The sequence below is a fragment of the Lolium perenne genome, chromosome 4, assembly GCF_019359855.2.
Source record: "Lolium perenne isolate Kyuss_39 chromosome 4, Kyuss_2.0, whole genome shotgun sequence".
Lineage (NCBI taxonomy): Eukaryota > Viridiplantae > Streptophyta > Magnoliopsida > Poales > Poaceae > Lolium > Lolium perenne.
In genome coordinates this window covers 28,432,186-28,444,652 of record NC_067247.2, presented here as the reverse complement: position 1 = coordinate 28,444,652, position 12,467 = coordinate 28,432,186, and the positions used below count along the sequence as shown (strand labels likewise).

At 45.3% G+C, this 12,467-nt stretch overlaps 1 protein-coding gene across 1 annotated transcript; it reads left to right on the top strand.

Moving 5' to 3' along the window:
• Positions 1-9,654: 9,654 nt before the first annotated feature.
• Positions 9,655-12,238, top strand: LOC127292017 (uncharacterized). Its single transcript, XM_051321365.2, has 7 exons — positions 9,655-9,781; positions 9,874-9,956; positions 10,786-10,919; positions 11,360-11,502; positions 11,589-11,660; positions 11,743-11,847; positions 11,935-12,238. The coding sequence occupies exons 1-7, from the start codon at positions 9,709-9,711 to the stop codon at positions 12,087-12,089; spliced, it is 765 nt and encodes a 254-aa protein (XP_051177325.1). The 5' UTR covers positions 9,655-9,708; the 3' UTR covers positions 12,090-12,238.
• The last annotated feature ends 229 nt before the right edge of the window (positions 12,239-12,467 follow it).

Below are 12,467 nucleotides of genomic sequence, written 5' to 3'. Positions count from 1 at the left end.
ACGCTGCTGGAGGCTACGGCGCCGGCTGGGCTGATCCGGACCCCTACGGCTACGCGGCGCACAGCACGGTGTCGTCCTGCTCCATCATGTGAGGGGCGATGCGCATGCATGCATGAGCTCTATTTAGACAGAGAGTTTTTGCAGTGAGTAGATCGATCACTCAATCTTTTGTGAGCTGATCGATCAGTCGATCTTAGGTCAGAGTGTATGGCTCCATTGGTTCGACATCGAGTAGCTAGGGAGCGGTGTTTTGTTTTTTTGGATTTACCGCTGCCTGAGCCTCCTTGCTAGCCATAAGCCTACACAGTTTTGTGTTTTCCTTTCTCTTTCCGGACCAGCGCCGTTATGGTTCCTCGTATTTTGAATCAATAAAGTGCGTTTTGATTCTGCTTCACCAATCTCGCGTAATTCACTTGTCACAACTCCAGTCAATCAATTACGGTTTGATCAATTACTTAGGAAAATATCAACATCTAAAATGTCAAATTAATACCATTAGATTTATCATGATATATATATATATATCTGATATTGTAAACATTAATAATTTTCTCAATAAACAGTACTAAACTTTACATTGTTTACTAATGCCTATAGTATTGTAGGAATATACTTTGGGACGATTATAATACGGAGTACTATAAATTTGACATTGTAGACGTTGATAACATTTTCTTGGCATTTTATCAAACTTTACAAATTTTGACTTAGTTTAAACCCAAAATGCAAAGTAATTTTGAACGAAGCACATTGACAAAAACTTTTGTGTCAAACTAGGTGAGGCCTAGTTTAGCAGCAAACTTTTTCTAAAACTGGCTTATGCTCTACGTCAGGGGGGGTGTTGTTTAGGGCAGCACATCGGGTGCAATAATTTTATTATTCAATTACATAACTCACAGGTAATTGAGACGATGCTATATGGTGGGTTCTCATCTACATCATTAGCTGCTATTTTCTATGGTTGTGCCATCCTGGCAATAGGTTATGCACTAGGGGAAAAACATGGGCCGCCGTTCAGTAAATCATTGTCGTGTGCTCATGCACGCCAAAGACATCTTTGTCGTGCACCCATGCACAATAAAGAAATCTTTGCTGTGCGCAGCAAGCAGCATGCACGACAAAAAAAATATGCACGATAACGTCTGAACGGAGCGCACGGCAACGAAACCCTGCATGTTAAAGTCCGAAGACAGCGCTAGGCAAAGAAATATCGACGACAAAGTCCCAACACGCCGCACGGTAAAGAATCATTGCACGGCAAAAGCTTTGCGCGTTGCCGTGGCACACCCTTTGCCGTGCGCGCAGCTTGGTTGCACGGCAACGTTGCCTTTGCCGTGCGTTTATTCTTTGCCATGCGCCAATAGACATTTTCTTTATTTTTCTTTCTATTTTATTTCATCTAATACTTATATATTTTTAATTAGTTTTACTTTTTGATGACTATTTATTAGTGTTATTTAAGACAATGTGCAATACAAAATTACTCTTCATGTTCATCACCCCACATATATCAGGGTTTCGGAGCAATCCGCGTTTCGGAAAATCTGCTAAGTGTTATCGCCCAAATGTGAGAAAGGTCACACCAGGGAGATATTTTTGCACCATTGCACCTTCCACCACACTTTAACACATATCATAGGTCCACATGCAAGATTTTGTGGGATTTCGGTGCTCCGGCGGTCGTTCTCCCCCTCCTCCCCCCAAAAATAGCGGTATATGTGCCCCAGCGGGTCTACCCCCTTAGATTTCTGCGCGCGAGGGTCCACCAATGTACTTTTTCATTGTTTTAAATTTGTTTACGATATATACACATAGAAAACCAAGATTGAGACCCTTTGGCACATGGTAGCCTCCGGCATACCCGCAACTAGAGCCATTATCACACGAGGTGCCTTGATCTACTGGTTAGGGTTAGGTTTAGGGTTAGGGTTAGGGTTAGGATTTATGGGTAGGGCTAGGGTTTAGGGTCAAGGTTAAGTATAGGTTTAGAGTTAGGGTTAGGGTTTATGATGCAGGGTTTTGCAGCTCCCGTGTCAGCAGTTACAGTTGCGTTACTCGAAGCCTCCCCAGTTTAGGATTTAGGGTTTATGGGAGCTATTTTCACACCATTATACCTTTCAACACACTTTCACACATATCATAGATACACATGCAAGATTTGGTGGGATTCCGGTGCTCCGGCGGTTGTTCTCTCCCCCCCCCCCCCAAAACAGCGGTATGTGTGCCCCGATGGGTCTACCCCCTAGATTTCTCCGTGCGAGCATCCACAAATGTACTTTTTCATTGTTTTAGGTTTTTTAGGAGATATACACATGGAAAACCAAGATTGGGATCCTTTGGCACATGGTAGCCTCCGGCATACCCGTCTCTAGAGCCATTATCACACGAGGTGCCTTGATCTACTGGTTAGGGTTAGGTTTAGGGTTAGGGTTAGGGTTAGGATTTAGGGGTAGGGCTAGGGTTTAGGGTCAAGGTTAGGATTTGGCATTAGGGATAAGTTTAGGGTTTAGGGTTTAGGGTTAGGGTTTATGATGCAGGGTTTTACAGCTCCTGTGTCAGCACGTGTAGTTAATGGTTTAGGGTCTCGGGGCTTTAGGGCTCGAAGCCTCCCCAGTTTAGGATTTAGGGTTTAGGGGAGATATTTTCACACAATTATACCTTGCAACACTCTTTCACACATATCATGCGTACACATGCAAGATTTGGTGGGATTCCGGTGCTCCGGCGGTCGTTCTCCCCCTCCTCCCCAAAAAACAACGGTATGTGTGCCCCGGTGGGTCTACCCCCTATATTTCTCCTTGCGATGGTCCACCAATGTACTTTTTCATTGTTTTAGATTTGTTTAGGACATATACACATGGAAAACCAAGATTGGGACCCTTTGGCACATGGTAGCCTCCGGCATACCCGCAGCTAGAGCCATTATCACACGAGGTGCTTTGATCAACTGGTTAGGGTTAGGTTTAGGGTAGGGTTAGGGTTAAGATTTAGGAGTAGGGCTAGGGTTTAGGGTCAAGGTTAGGACTTAGGGTTAGGGATAGGTTTAAGGTTTAGGGTTAGGGTTTATGATGCAGGGTTTTGTAGCTCCCTTGTCAGCAGCTGCAATTGCGTTACTCGAAGCCTCCCTAGTTTAGGGTTTCAGGTTTAGGGGAGCTGTTTTCACACCATTATACCTTCCAACACACTTTCACACATATCATAGGTTCACATGCAAGATTTGGTGGGATTACGGTGCTTCATCGCACGGCAAAGCTTTCCCGCACGCCAAAGTGTCCACGCCGCACGACAAAGAACGCATGCACAACAACGTACCGGGCGCACGGCAGAGAGCTAGCTGGACGACAAAGCCTTTGCCGTGCAACATGTGCGAGCCGCACGGCGAAGATCTCGTTGCCGTCGAGATTGCTGCCGTCCGATCTTTGCCGTGCGGCGGTGCACGGCAAAGGCTTTGCCGTGCATATGGGCTTCTTTGCCATGCAACTAGTCGCACAACAACGACATGTTTTCCCGTAGTGATGCAAAGGTGAACTTTATTTACCGTCAAAGGTCGCACATGCAATTGAGAGGCATAGTTTCTTAAATCTTATTTCTTGTATTTGGGATGTTGAGCCTCCGAGCTTTATTTTGCCTTTCCTGATAAACGATATAAGTATGTTTAATTATCAATAAAATCAAGCCATATGTCACTCCCTCTAAAAAAAACTTTTTCTATGACCGGAGTGTCACAAAACCATAGTATTTAACTAACTGAATGGGCTAGCAATACTTCAGATTCAGAAAAAAGAAGTCCAAAATTGTTTTTTAATACTTCAAAAACAGAACGTTTTGAGAGACACTGAAGTATTAATACCATAGCTTTAACTCACAGCCAAAAATATTAAAGTATTTGAAACTGTGATATTTTAAGAAACTACAGTATTCCTAAAATACTTCAAAAATAATTTGCTACCAAATGTAGCCTCAATTTGTTTGGACTTTATGTGTTTCTCCTATAAGTTGCATTGAAATGGACGTTAATTCGCGAGAGCGCGAAAAAAACAGAAAACGCACCCGATAGATCACATGATAGGTATGAAACATGAGAGCAACAAATGTACCATGCACGGGGCCTTCCGTGCACCATATCATCAAGTTTCATTGCATATGAATGCAAATTATTTTTCCGAAACACAACGAAACTTAATGATATACGCAACACGAATCAGAAAGCACATAACTCAGTGAAATCAATGGTTGAAACGTGCAAGGGAGGTCCCGTGCACGGTAGAAAGACATTTCTGTATGAAATAGAGAGCTGCACCTGCACTGCACTCCTGTTGCCTGGCAGTGGCAAGTCAATACGCGTCTTGATGGTATGCCCCATGGTGGGCTGCTTCAGTCCGACACACTTGAGGCAATTCGTCTAGATGGCGTGTGTGCGTGTTTGGCTTGTCGTGACCCCATTCACTTTGGATCCGCCTTGTCGCCTTGTTTGCTGCGTTTTCCAAAGTGTTGTCGGTGGGATAATGGTGTTCGTGTTTGTTGAAGATCGGATTGATTTGACATGTTCCATCTCGCATGCTCAAGTCGATTCGAGATTTCGTGAAGGTTTCTGGGAGCACTCACATCAGATCAGGAGAAGTACGCATGTCGGATGATCGGTGTTATGTAGCAGTGTTCTCGGCGAGTGGAGGCAATAACAATGGGGGATTTCGTTCTTGGTGGTATCGGTTTTTCGGGGTGAAAACCCTTAGGCTGACCTTCGAGGTTATACCTGGCAACGGCGGCTTCCTAGTCTTTTCCTTGTTGAAAACATTGTTTGGAGATTGGACATTCTGCAGAGTGAAAGCTCAGGATCTAACCATGATGGTTGGATCGGACGATGATGGTGTTTGTAGTCATCGTTTTGGAGAACCTTTTTCAGATTATAGGTGTCGTCATCACTGGTGGTGCTTTTGCTGCGTATCACTGATTACTTTGGCGGGGACTTTTTCTTTTCCTTTTTTCTTCTTCTTTAGTTTTTTTTTTTGCTATGTGCATCCTTAATGTCTTGACTTGCTTCAGACATTGTGTTGTTGCAGAAGCTAGATGTAGTTTTTATCATCTTGCTATTAATATATTTCCTTTATCAAAAAAATATAATTTTTTATACCCAAATTCGAAAGTATGTAGTTTAGGTAAAAATGACATGTTTTATATGAATAGTATGAAGGAAACTCACCTCTCTTAAAATTTCTGTATCTTAGCAATCGAGATAGATAACTTAGTGTTGAACTAAGTTTAATCGGGTTCTGCTGATCTAAAAAATTCCCTTTAAATAAGGATACATCTAGTGGGCGGTCGCGTGCTCATTTGCACCGCCGAGCATACCCCCATATTAGGAAACTTTTATCCCCGCTGATAAAAACGGAAAGATTCAATGATTAATTTGCTGCTTCCCACTCTAAACGCGCTAGTACGTCTTTCTTTCTCTTAAACGTGCATGCAACTCATACAGCTCATACGAGTTTGGCATATATCAAATACGTAGACCAGCTAGATATTATAGATTTATTTTAAAAAACTATAACTTTTAAACCGTGTATTGAAATTATGATCCGCTTTCACATTTAGAATCCTCGTGACAAGATCTCTAAAACTAGATACCACTTGCATATATTTCGACAAAAAAACTTAAGAAGCAACTTTGGTGTGCTATAAAGCAACTTAGGCTAGCAACTAAGCAATTTTGATACGTGACAAAAAAAGATTGAAAACACTCGTAAATAACTTCGCAACAATGGTTGATATCTTTACAACAAGAAAATGCAACTTCGCAAGTTCACAAATAAATAACTTTAAAAACAATATTACAATGACATGAAACTATACAAAAATGGTGCACAACTTAGAAAACAACCACAAAAGCAAAGAGCACGTTCATGATAATAGTATGGAACTTTAGTGCAGTTTTAGGTACCTTCATTACAGTGGTAGGCAACCTGCCAAATAAATGGTAAGCAACTTCGGTACATCAAAGTAGTAGTCGGACATCGAAATTGCCTGTTGGGCATTGCCAACACTAGAGTTGCACACTAAGGCACCTAAGATACCCTATTGGAAACCAGACGGAGCTTGGACCGTCCCTATCTCCCGCTACAGTGTTAGATAGGCGATTTGTGAGAGCAGCCAGTCAACCCGCCTCGCTCGCCGGAGATCTCCGGGTTCCCTCGCCTCCGACGGCCGCCTCGCCGGCGGGAGGTGGGGGAAACCGTAGATCCCGGCCTGTACATAGCGCAGGGTTAGGTAGGCCCTCGGCCGGCGGCGCCATGGAGGAGAAGGTGGTGTCGGTGGAGGTTTTGGTGTCGGTCTGCGTTCCCTCTCGCGGTGGCGCTCTGCGGAGCTTCGTCGCGCCGCGGCTGACTTCCTCGAGGCCGCCGGTCTTCGGATCTGTCGGCTTCGCAGTGCCCCGACCGGTTCCTTGGTGGCGGGGGATCCGGATGTTGAAGGAGATCAAGGAGAAGATGGCGTTGACTCCCAAAGCGACGGCGACGACGTTCAGGCGAGTAGGGTCTTTGGGCCCGGCGATTGGCGACTTCCCGGCTGCCTCGGGGCTGGCTCCTATCCAAGGCGTGAAGCGGAGCAGCGGCAGCGGCGCGTCACCGACGGCTCCAGCGCGCTGTCCTCGTCGGGACCTAGAAGAAGGAGTTACTTGTAATTTCCTTTTTTGTCTGGGTCTTTCTGTAAGAACTTTGGGTTAATACTATCTCCTCCTTTCGCGAAAAAAAAAGATACCCTATTGGACACCAAGAATGTGCCGCAAACACCAAGGTTGCTATTTCCGGTCCCAAAGTTGCTCTGTCGGGTTTCGATGTTGCTCTGTTGAGCAGCAAAGTTGCCTCGTCCGATTCCAAAGTTGCTCCGTCGGGTTCCGAAGTTGCTCCATCGGGTTCCAAAGTTGCTTTATTGGGCAGTAAAGTTGCTGCGTCAGGTTCCGAAATTGCTTTGTTAGGCAGTAAAGTTGCTCCGGATTTCAAAGTTACTTTGTAGGGTACTAAAATTGCTCTCTCAGGCGCGATGCTGGAAGGCGTGAGCAGCGCCGGCGATCCTACACCCGCCCAACGTCCATGCTCGCCGGCGCTGCTTTGGAGCTTTGGTGTGACGAAGATCGGAACCAAGGGAAATTTCCGTGCGCGATGTTCCATGTCGTGTAAGACTAGCGCTCGACGGCTCCAGAATTCAGATAGTGCAGTGCGCTGTGTTCCCGGGCCGCGCAAACCACGTCGACCACGTGTTCCACCCGACAGAAAAGCACCTGGCCCACCATGATTGACCGGTCGTGCGTTCGCTCTCGTGAGTGCTTGAGACTTCCGCCTGGCACACGCACGCCCGGAAGATTTCAGGTTTAAATAAAGCTCTCCGTTCTACTAAAAGAACACTAACGTCACCAGGTGATACTCGATCGGATATGCGCGCGGTGGAGTACGTGCTCCATTTCCAACCGACAATAACTATGCCGGAAAAAGGAAGGACGCCGAGGCGGTGCGCCCTCCGTTCCGCGAGCGCGCGTGCCGAGCACACACAGTGGATGGAAAGCAAAATTCAAGCAGTCAGGTTAAAAAGGAAACTTTGATCCCATGCCGATCAACATATCTCCAATCCACGGCAAACTATCCGATCGCAAGGGGATTCCTTTCCCGTTATCTGGCCGCCGCGCCCCTATAAAATCCAGGCAGTCGCCGCACAAAAGCACGACCACCAAGGAACTGCAGTCGTCCATTCCCAGCCGAGACTCGCGAGGTAACGAACCAGATCAGCAATGGCGGCGTGGCCGGTGGTGCTCAGGATGCACGTGGACGACTCAGTGTGCGCGAAGAAGACCAGGAAGGCCGTCGAGAAGCTCCGTGGTACGTACACTTCGTATATATATGTCTATCTTCAGCAAGATGATATGTACGTACACCGATCGATCTGATTTTGCATGTGTAGGGGTGGAGAGCGTGTGGGCGTCGCCGGAGCAGGGCCTGGTGGTGGTGCACGGGACGGCGGACGCGTGGGCGCTCAGGCGGCGCATCTGGCGCAAGATGAAGAGGCGAGCCGAGGTCGTCAGCGACGGCTCGGCGCCTTACCATTACCCCGGGACGACAGCCGCGCCGCAATACGGCCCGTCGCAAGCGTACCTCGGCTGGGGCGCGCCGCCGCCGCACGCCTACTACTCCCACCCGCAGCCACCGCCGCACGCCTACTACTCCCACCCACCGCCGCCGGGGTATACCCGTACGCTGCCGGAGGCTACGATGGCTGGGCGGCAGACCCCGACCCCTACGGCTACGCGGCGCACAGCTCGGTGCCGATGTGCTCCATCATGTAATCCGGCCAGTCAGTCGGACCGGCGACGACGTACGTGCATGCTATATGCAAGCGCGCGTATGATTTGATTAGATCGAGAAGTTTTTGCAGGGTACCGAGTAGTTATTGTTAGGCCGAGTATTTTAGGTCGAGTGTATAGCTCCATTGGATCGAGGGACGAGCATGGAGCGGTGATGTTTTTTGAATGCACCGCTGCCTATTCTGTACCAGCCATGAGAGCCTATATATACCATACGGTTTTGTTTTTCAGAAGCAACCTGTACGGTTTTGTCACTCTGGACTATAGCTATTTTGTTCGAGATCAAGTGGTACAGTTTTTATGTGTGTGTGTGTGTGTGTGTTAATTTTACTAGATCTGCACCCTGCGTCCATACCAATGGATCTTAGTATAGTACCACGCAGATCCGGTGGAAGAGCATAAGCTACAAGGTTCAACTTGTCTAGACTTGCTTGATGCGTTTCAAAACTAAAACTAACTAAAACCACAACACTTATTATAAATCGGAGGGAGTGTTTGAACTAAAATCAGGACATGATCGGAGTAACCGAGTGAGTAGTATTCCTTCCTGCCAATTTTATGTTGCGCATAATTTTTCGTGCAAGTAAATCTGTACAAACTTTGGCCAAGAATATAGATAATAATACAAAAAGTTTACTATGCCAAATGCATATAATATAAAAATATATTTAATGACAATTCTACAAATATTATTTATTTTTTGTATATGTTAGTATTTTTTTATCGATATAGATGATAAAACTTTACGAAGTTTGACTTTGACCAAACCTTATATGCAACATATTTTGGGCAGGAGGAAGTATAAGTTGCGCTGACAATGGACGACGTTCGACACGGAAACCAAGGGAGCTGCTATGGCGCATCACCATTCTTGATCTACTGCCTTGCTAGTTCGATCATCGTCGATACGTGGGAGTATACAACATGTTCCATGTTTCATTCTTTAAAACAGTGTTTAGATGCCCTTTGGCTTTGGGTGTTTTTTCTCAAATAACTTTTTTTAACAATAAAAATCAAAATGAGCCTTCGTCCTTTGTCCAAAGTAATTTGAGAGAGCTAATCATGGCAAGAAAAAACGGTTATTTTTTGGGCTAGAATTTTTTTCTACAACCTAGAATTTTCGAGGGGATTTCACAATCTAGTTTTTTTTCCACAACCTAGATCATTCAGCGGATTTCATTTTTTTAGCATCAGTCAGCGGATTTCAGAATGTAGGTTTGGTTTGGGACTGGTTACTCCAGCCCAGCGCAAACCCTCCAAAGCCCACGCCAACTCGCTTGCGTTATCCAGCCCAGCCCACAGCGCAGCCCCGTCCTCCGACCGAAAACCCGAGTGAGCTGCGCAAGCACACGAGTCCACCAATGGACACCGCCGTCTTCTCCGCCGCCTCTCTCTTCCACGCCGACGACGACAGCGACGACGACGGCCGGCGAGGTAAAGTAACCCGAGACCCCCGTGCCCCGCCGCCCACCATGTGCTCCTGTCTGACCGCCTGTTTCCTTCGCCCCCCTTTCCCGCGATTGAAGACCAGGCGCAGGTGAGCGCCGACGGGGAGAACCAGGAGCAGGCGCTGGAGTACGAGGAGAGGCTCCACAAGTTCCCAGGCCTGGTAAATTTCCCAAAACCTCATTCTCAATCCTGCCGTTCTAAGCAGCCTGTGAGCAAGCAGATCGACCAGGAAAATTATGTTCAGAAGCATGCTGAACTGCATGAGTAGACCTGGAATCTTTATAGTACAGAAAATAGATGCCTGATCACTATGCTTTGGGAAGTGTGTACATGAGTTACCATCTGAAACTGTAGCTGACTGCCTGACTGCTGACTGATTTAATTTAGCATGACTAGTAGTATCGTCTCGGTGGTAACGGGTTAGTAATATGGAGGCATCAGTTTATTCTTCTTCTTTGGATGGCTGTCAACCTTTGCATTTTCTGTTGGGTGAAATGTTAGTAGCCGCAAACTGGTATATTCTATTAGTGCAAATGTTGGTAATGTATGGGTAATGGATGTTGTGATTCTGTATCATGTAGTACTCCCCTCATGTCAGAATAAATTGCATTGAGCTAGTAATATCAGTTTGGTACTATAGATGCTTGTAAATTTGTCTATACTAATGTTCAAACCTTAAAATGTTTGAGTGATAGATACAGATTCTGGAACATGTATTGTGAGGGGAGAGTATTAGTCTATCTTGTTTTATAATGTGCAAAAACGTTTCTCATGAGCATGGCATTATTGATTATGTTAAGGATCCATGAATATTGGTTGCTGATTGGAGGCAAAATGTTCTTGTCTGAATCAGTAGCTGAAATATGGTAGGATCTTCTAATTCTTGCAAGCAAAATTATGCAAGTGAAGTCGAAAGCTCAAAAAATATTAAGCCTCTCATTGTCCAAGTTGTTCATGTTGCTCACCATTACGAAAAAAATGTTGTGTAGGACTTGAGCATCAGAGAATTTTCATGTCATCAGCTAAATGCCAATTTGCTATGGCCTGGGACATTTTTCTTTGCTGCCTGGCTAGCTAAGAATCCATCAGTCCTTGAGGGTCAACGAATCCTGGAACTAGGAAGGTATGAAAGTTATGTTGCACAGACTGGTACTTTTTTCCATCATTAAACACGTGGTTTATCTAGAGCATGCTATATTTATAAGTGATGTCCAAAACTATTCTATTGTTTGATTCTAAAGAGAAATTACTAAATCAGTGTACTATAAATTATACCTGAACTTTGCGTGTGCGTGTGGCTTGTATTGTGTTTCATCGTAATTATATGGTCTTGACTTATTTATTGTTAGTAGAGTACTTGAGCATATGTTGAGCTTATATCATACCATCAAGACTTATTAGTACGGAAATATGCTGTCTACCTACCTCCCATCAAGAAAAAGATAGTCTGCATAGCGCTTTCCATTTACAAAATGTATGCTTCCTTGTTAAAGTATGTGACACCGTCCTTTTCTAAGACTCAAATATGTTATAGACTATAATAAATGATTTACTGTGTTTTAGTGGAACAGGGGCTTTAGCCATTTTCCTGCGAAAAACATATGGAGTTGATATTACGACTTCTGATTATGGCGACAAGGACATTGAAGAAAATATAGCTCACAACTGCAGAGTTAATAATTTGGATCTGTTACCTCACATCCGCCGTAAGAAAACCATAAACTTATCTATTTTTGTAAATATGAACTGCTCGAAAGGGGAAAACTATGGTTTGATACTTTTCTCTACTCAGACACCTGGGGAGATCCGTTCCCCGTCCTCCGCCCCGATTGGAATATGGTGATCGCCAGTGATATTCTACTATGTAAGTGCACACCTTGTTTTCTGCCAATCGCATCTCGGTACGATTCCAGTTCACTGATATGGTACACCGTGTGGCTCTGTAGATGTTAAGCAGTATCCGAACCTGATAAAGACGCTATCGTTCCTTCTGAAAGAATCCGACCTTAACGGGAAAAGAGCTGGCTGCACAAACATTACAACTAAATCAGGTACTTGTCGAACATTTCATTCTGTGCAACTGGTACAGTGGCAATGCGAGAATGTGTTGAGTGAATGTTTTATGATCCCACTGGCAGGAGAACAAGTGGTCGTGACGTACCCGGTGTTTCTGATGAGTTGGCGTAGAAGGATTGGCAAAGACCAGTCGATTTTCTTCGAAGGATGCGAAAAGGCAGGCCTCGGAGTGCAGCATCTGGGTGACCTTGTGTACCTCATCAACAAGAAGAAGTGAATCTTCGGTTACGCTAGGGGGGGAACAAGAAAGGAAACATAAGGATTCTGAGCACGATTTGTATGGTTTTTGTTTTCCCTGAACATCATTTTCGTCCGGAATATGTATCGCACTACCATGAGGTTAGAATGCAGATGGGTTGAGACCTTTGGAAGCATCATCTGATGCTTGTTCCTTGTGATGGAGCTGTTTGTATAATGTACTGTTGTGCAGCCTTGTGCAACGTTTTGTTTGTTGCTGGTCTGGTTCTGTTGAGATGAAGTTTTTGTGAAACTTGGTTGCTCCTGAAATTTTCTGAAACTTGCAAATCTTGACCAGTTCTGCCAAAGCTGAACTTTCTCCATGGACGCGGGGCGTCTGGTCTTGGGCCAGGCCCGG

Excerpts from the sequence above, each read along its gene's own strand:
- LOC127292017 (XM_051321365.2), top strand. The coding sequence starts at position 9,709 with ATGGACACCGCCGTCTTCTCCGCCGCCTCTCTCTTCCACGCCGACGAC. Across the intron at positions 9,957-10,785 it reads TCCACAAGTTCCCAGGCCTG|GACTTGAGCATCAGAGAATT; the intron begins GTAAATTTCCCA and ends AATGTTGTGTAG. Across the intron at positions 10,920-11,359 it reads CGAATCCTGGAACTAGGAAG|TGGAACAGGGGCTTTAGCCA; the intron begins GTATGAAAGTTA and ends ACTGTGTTTTAG.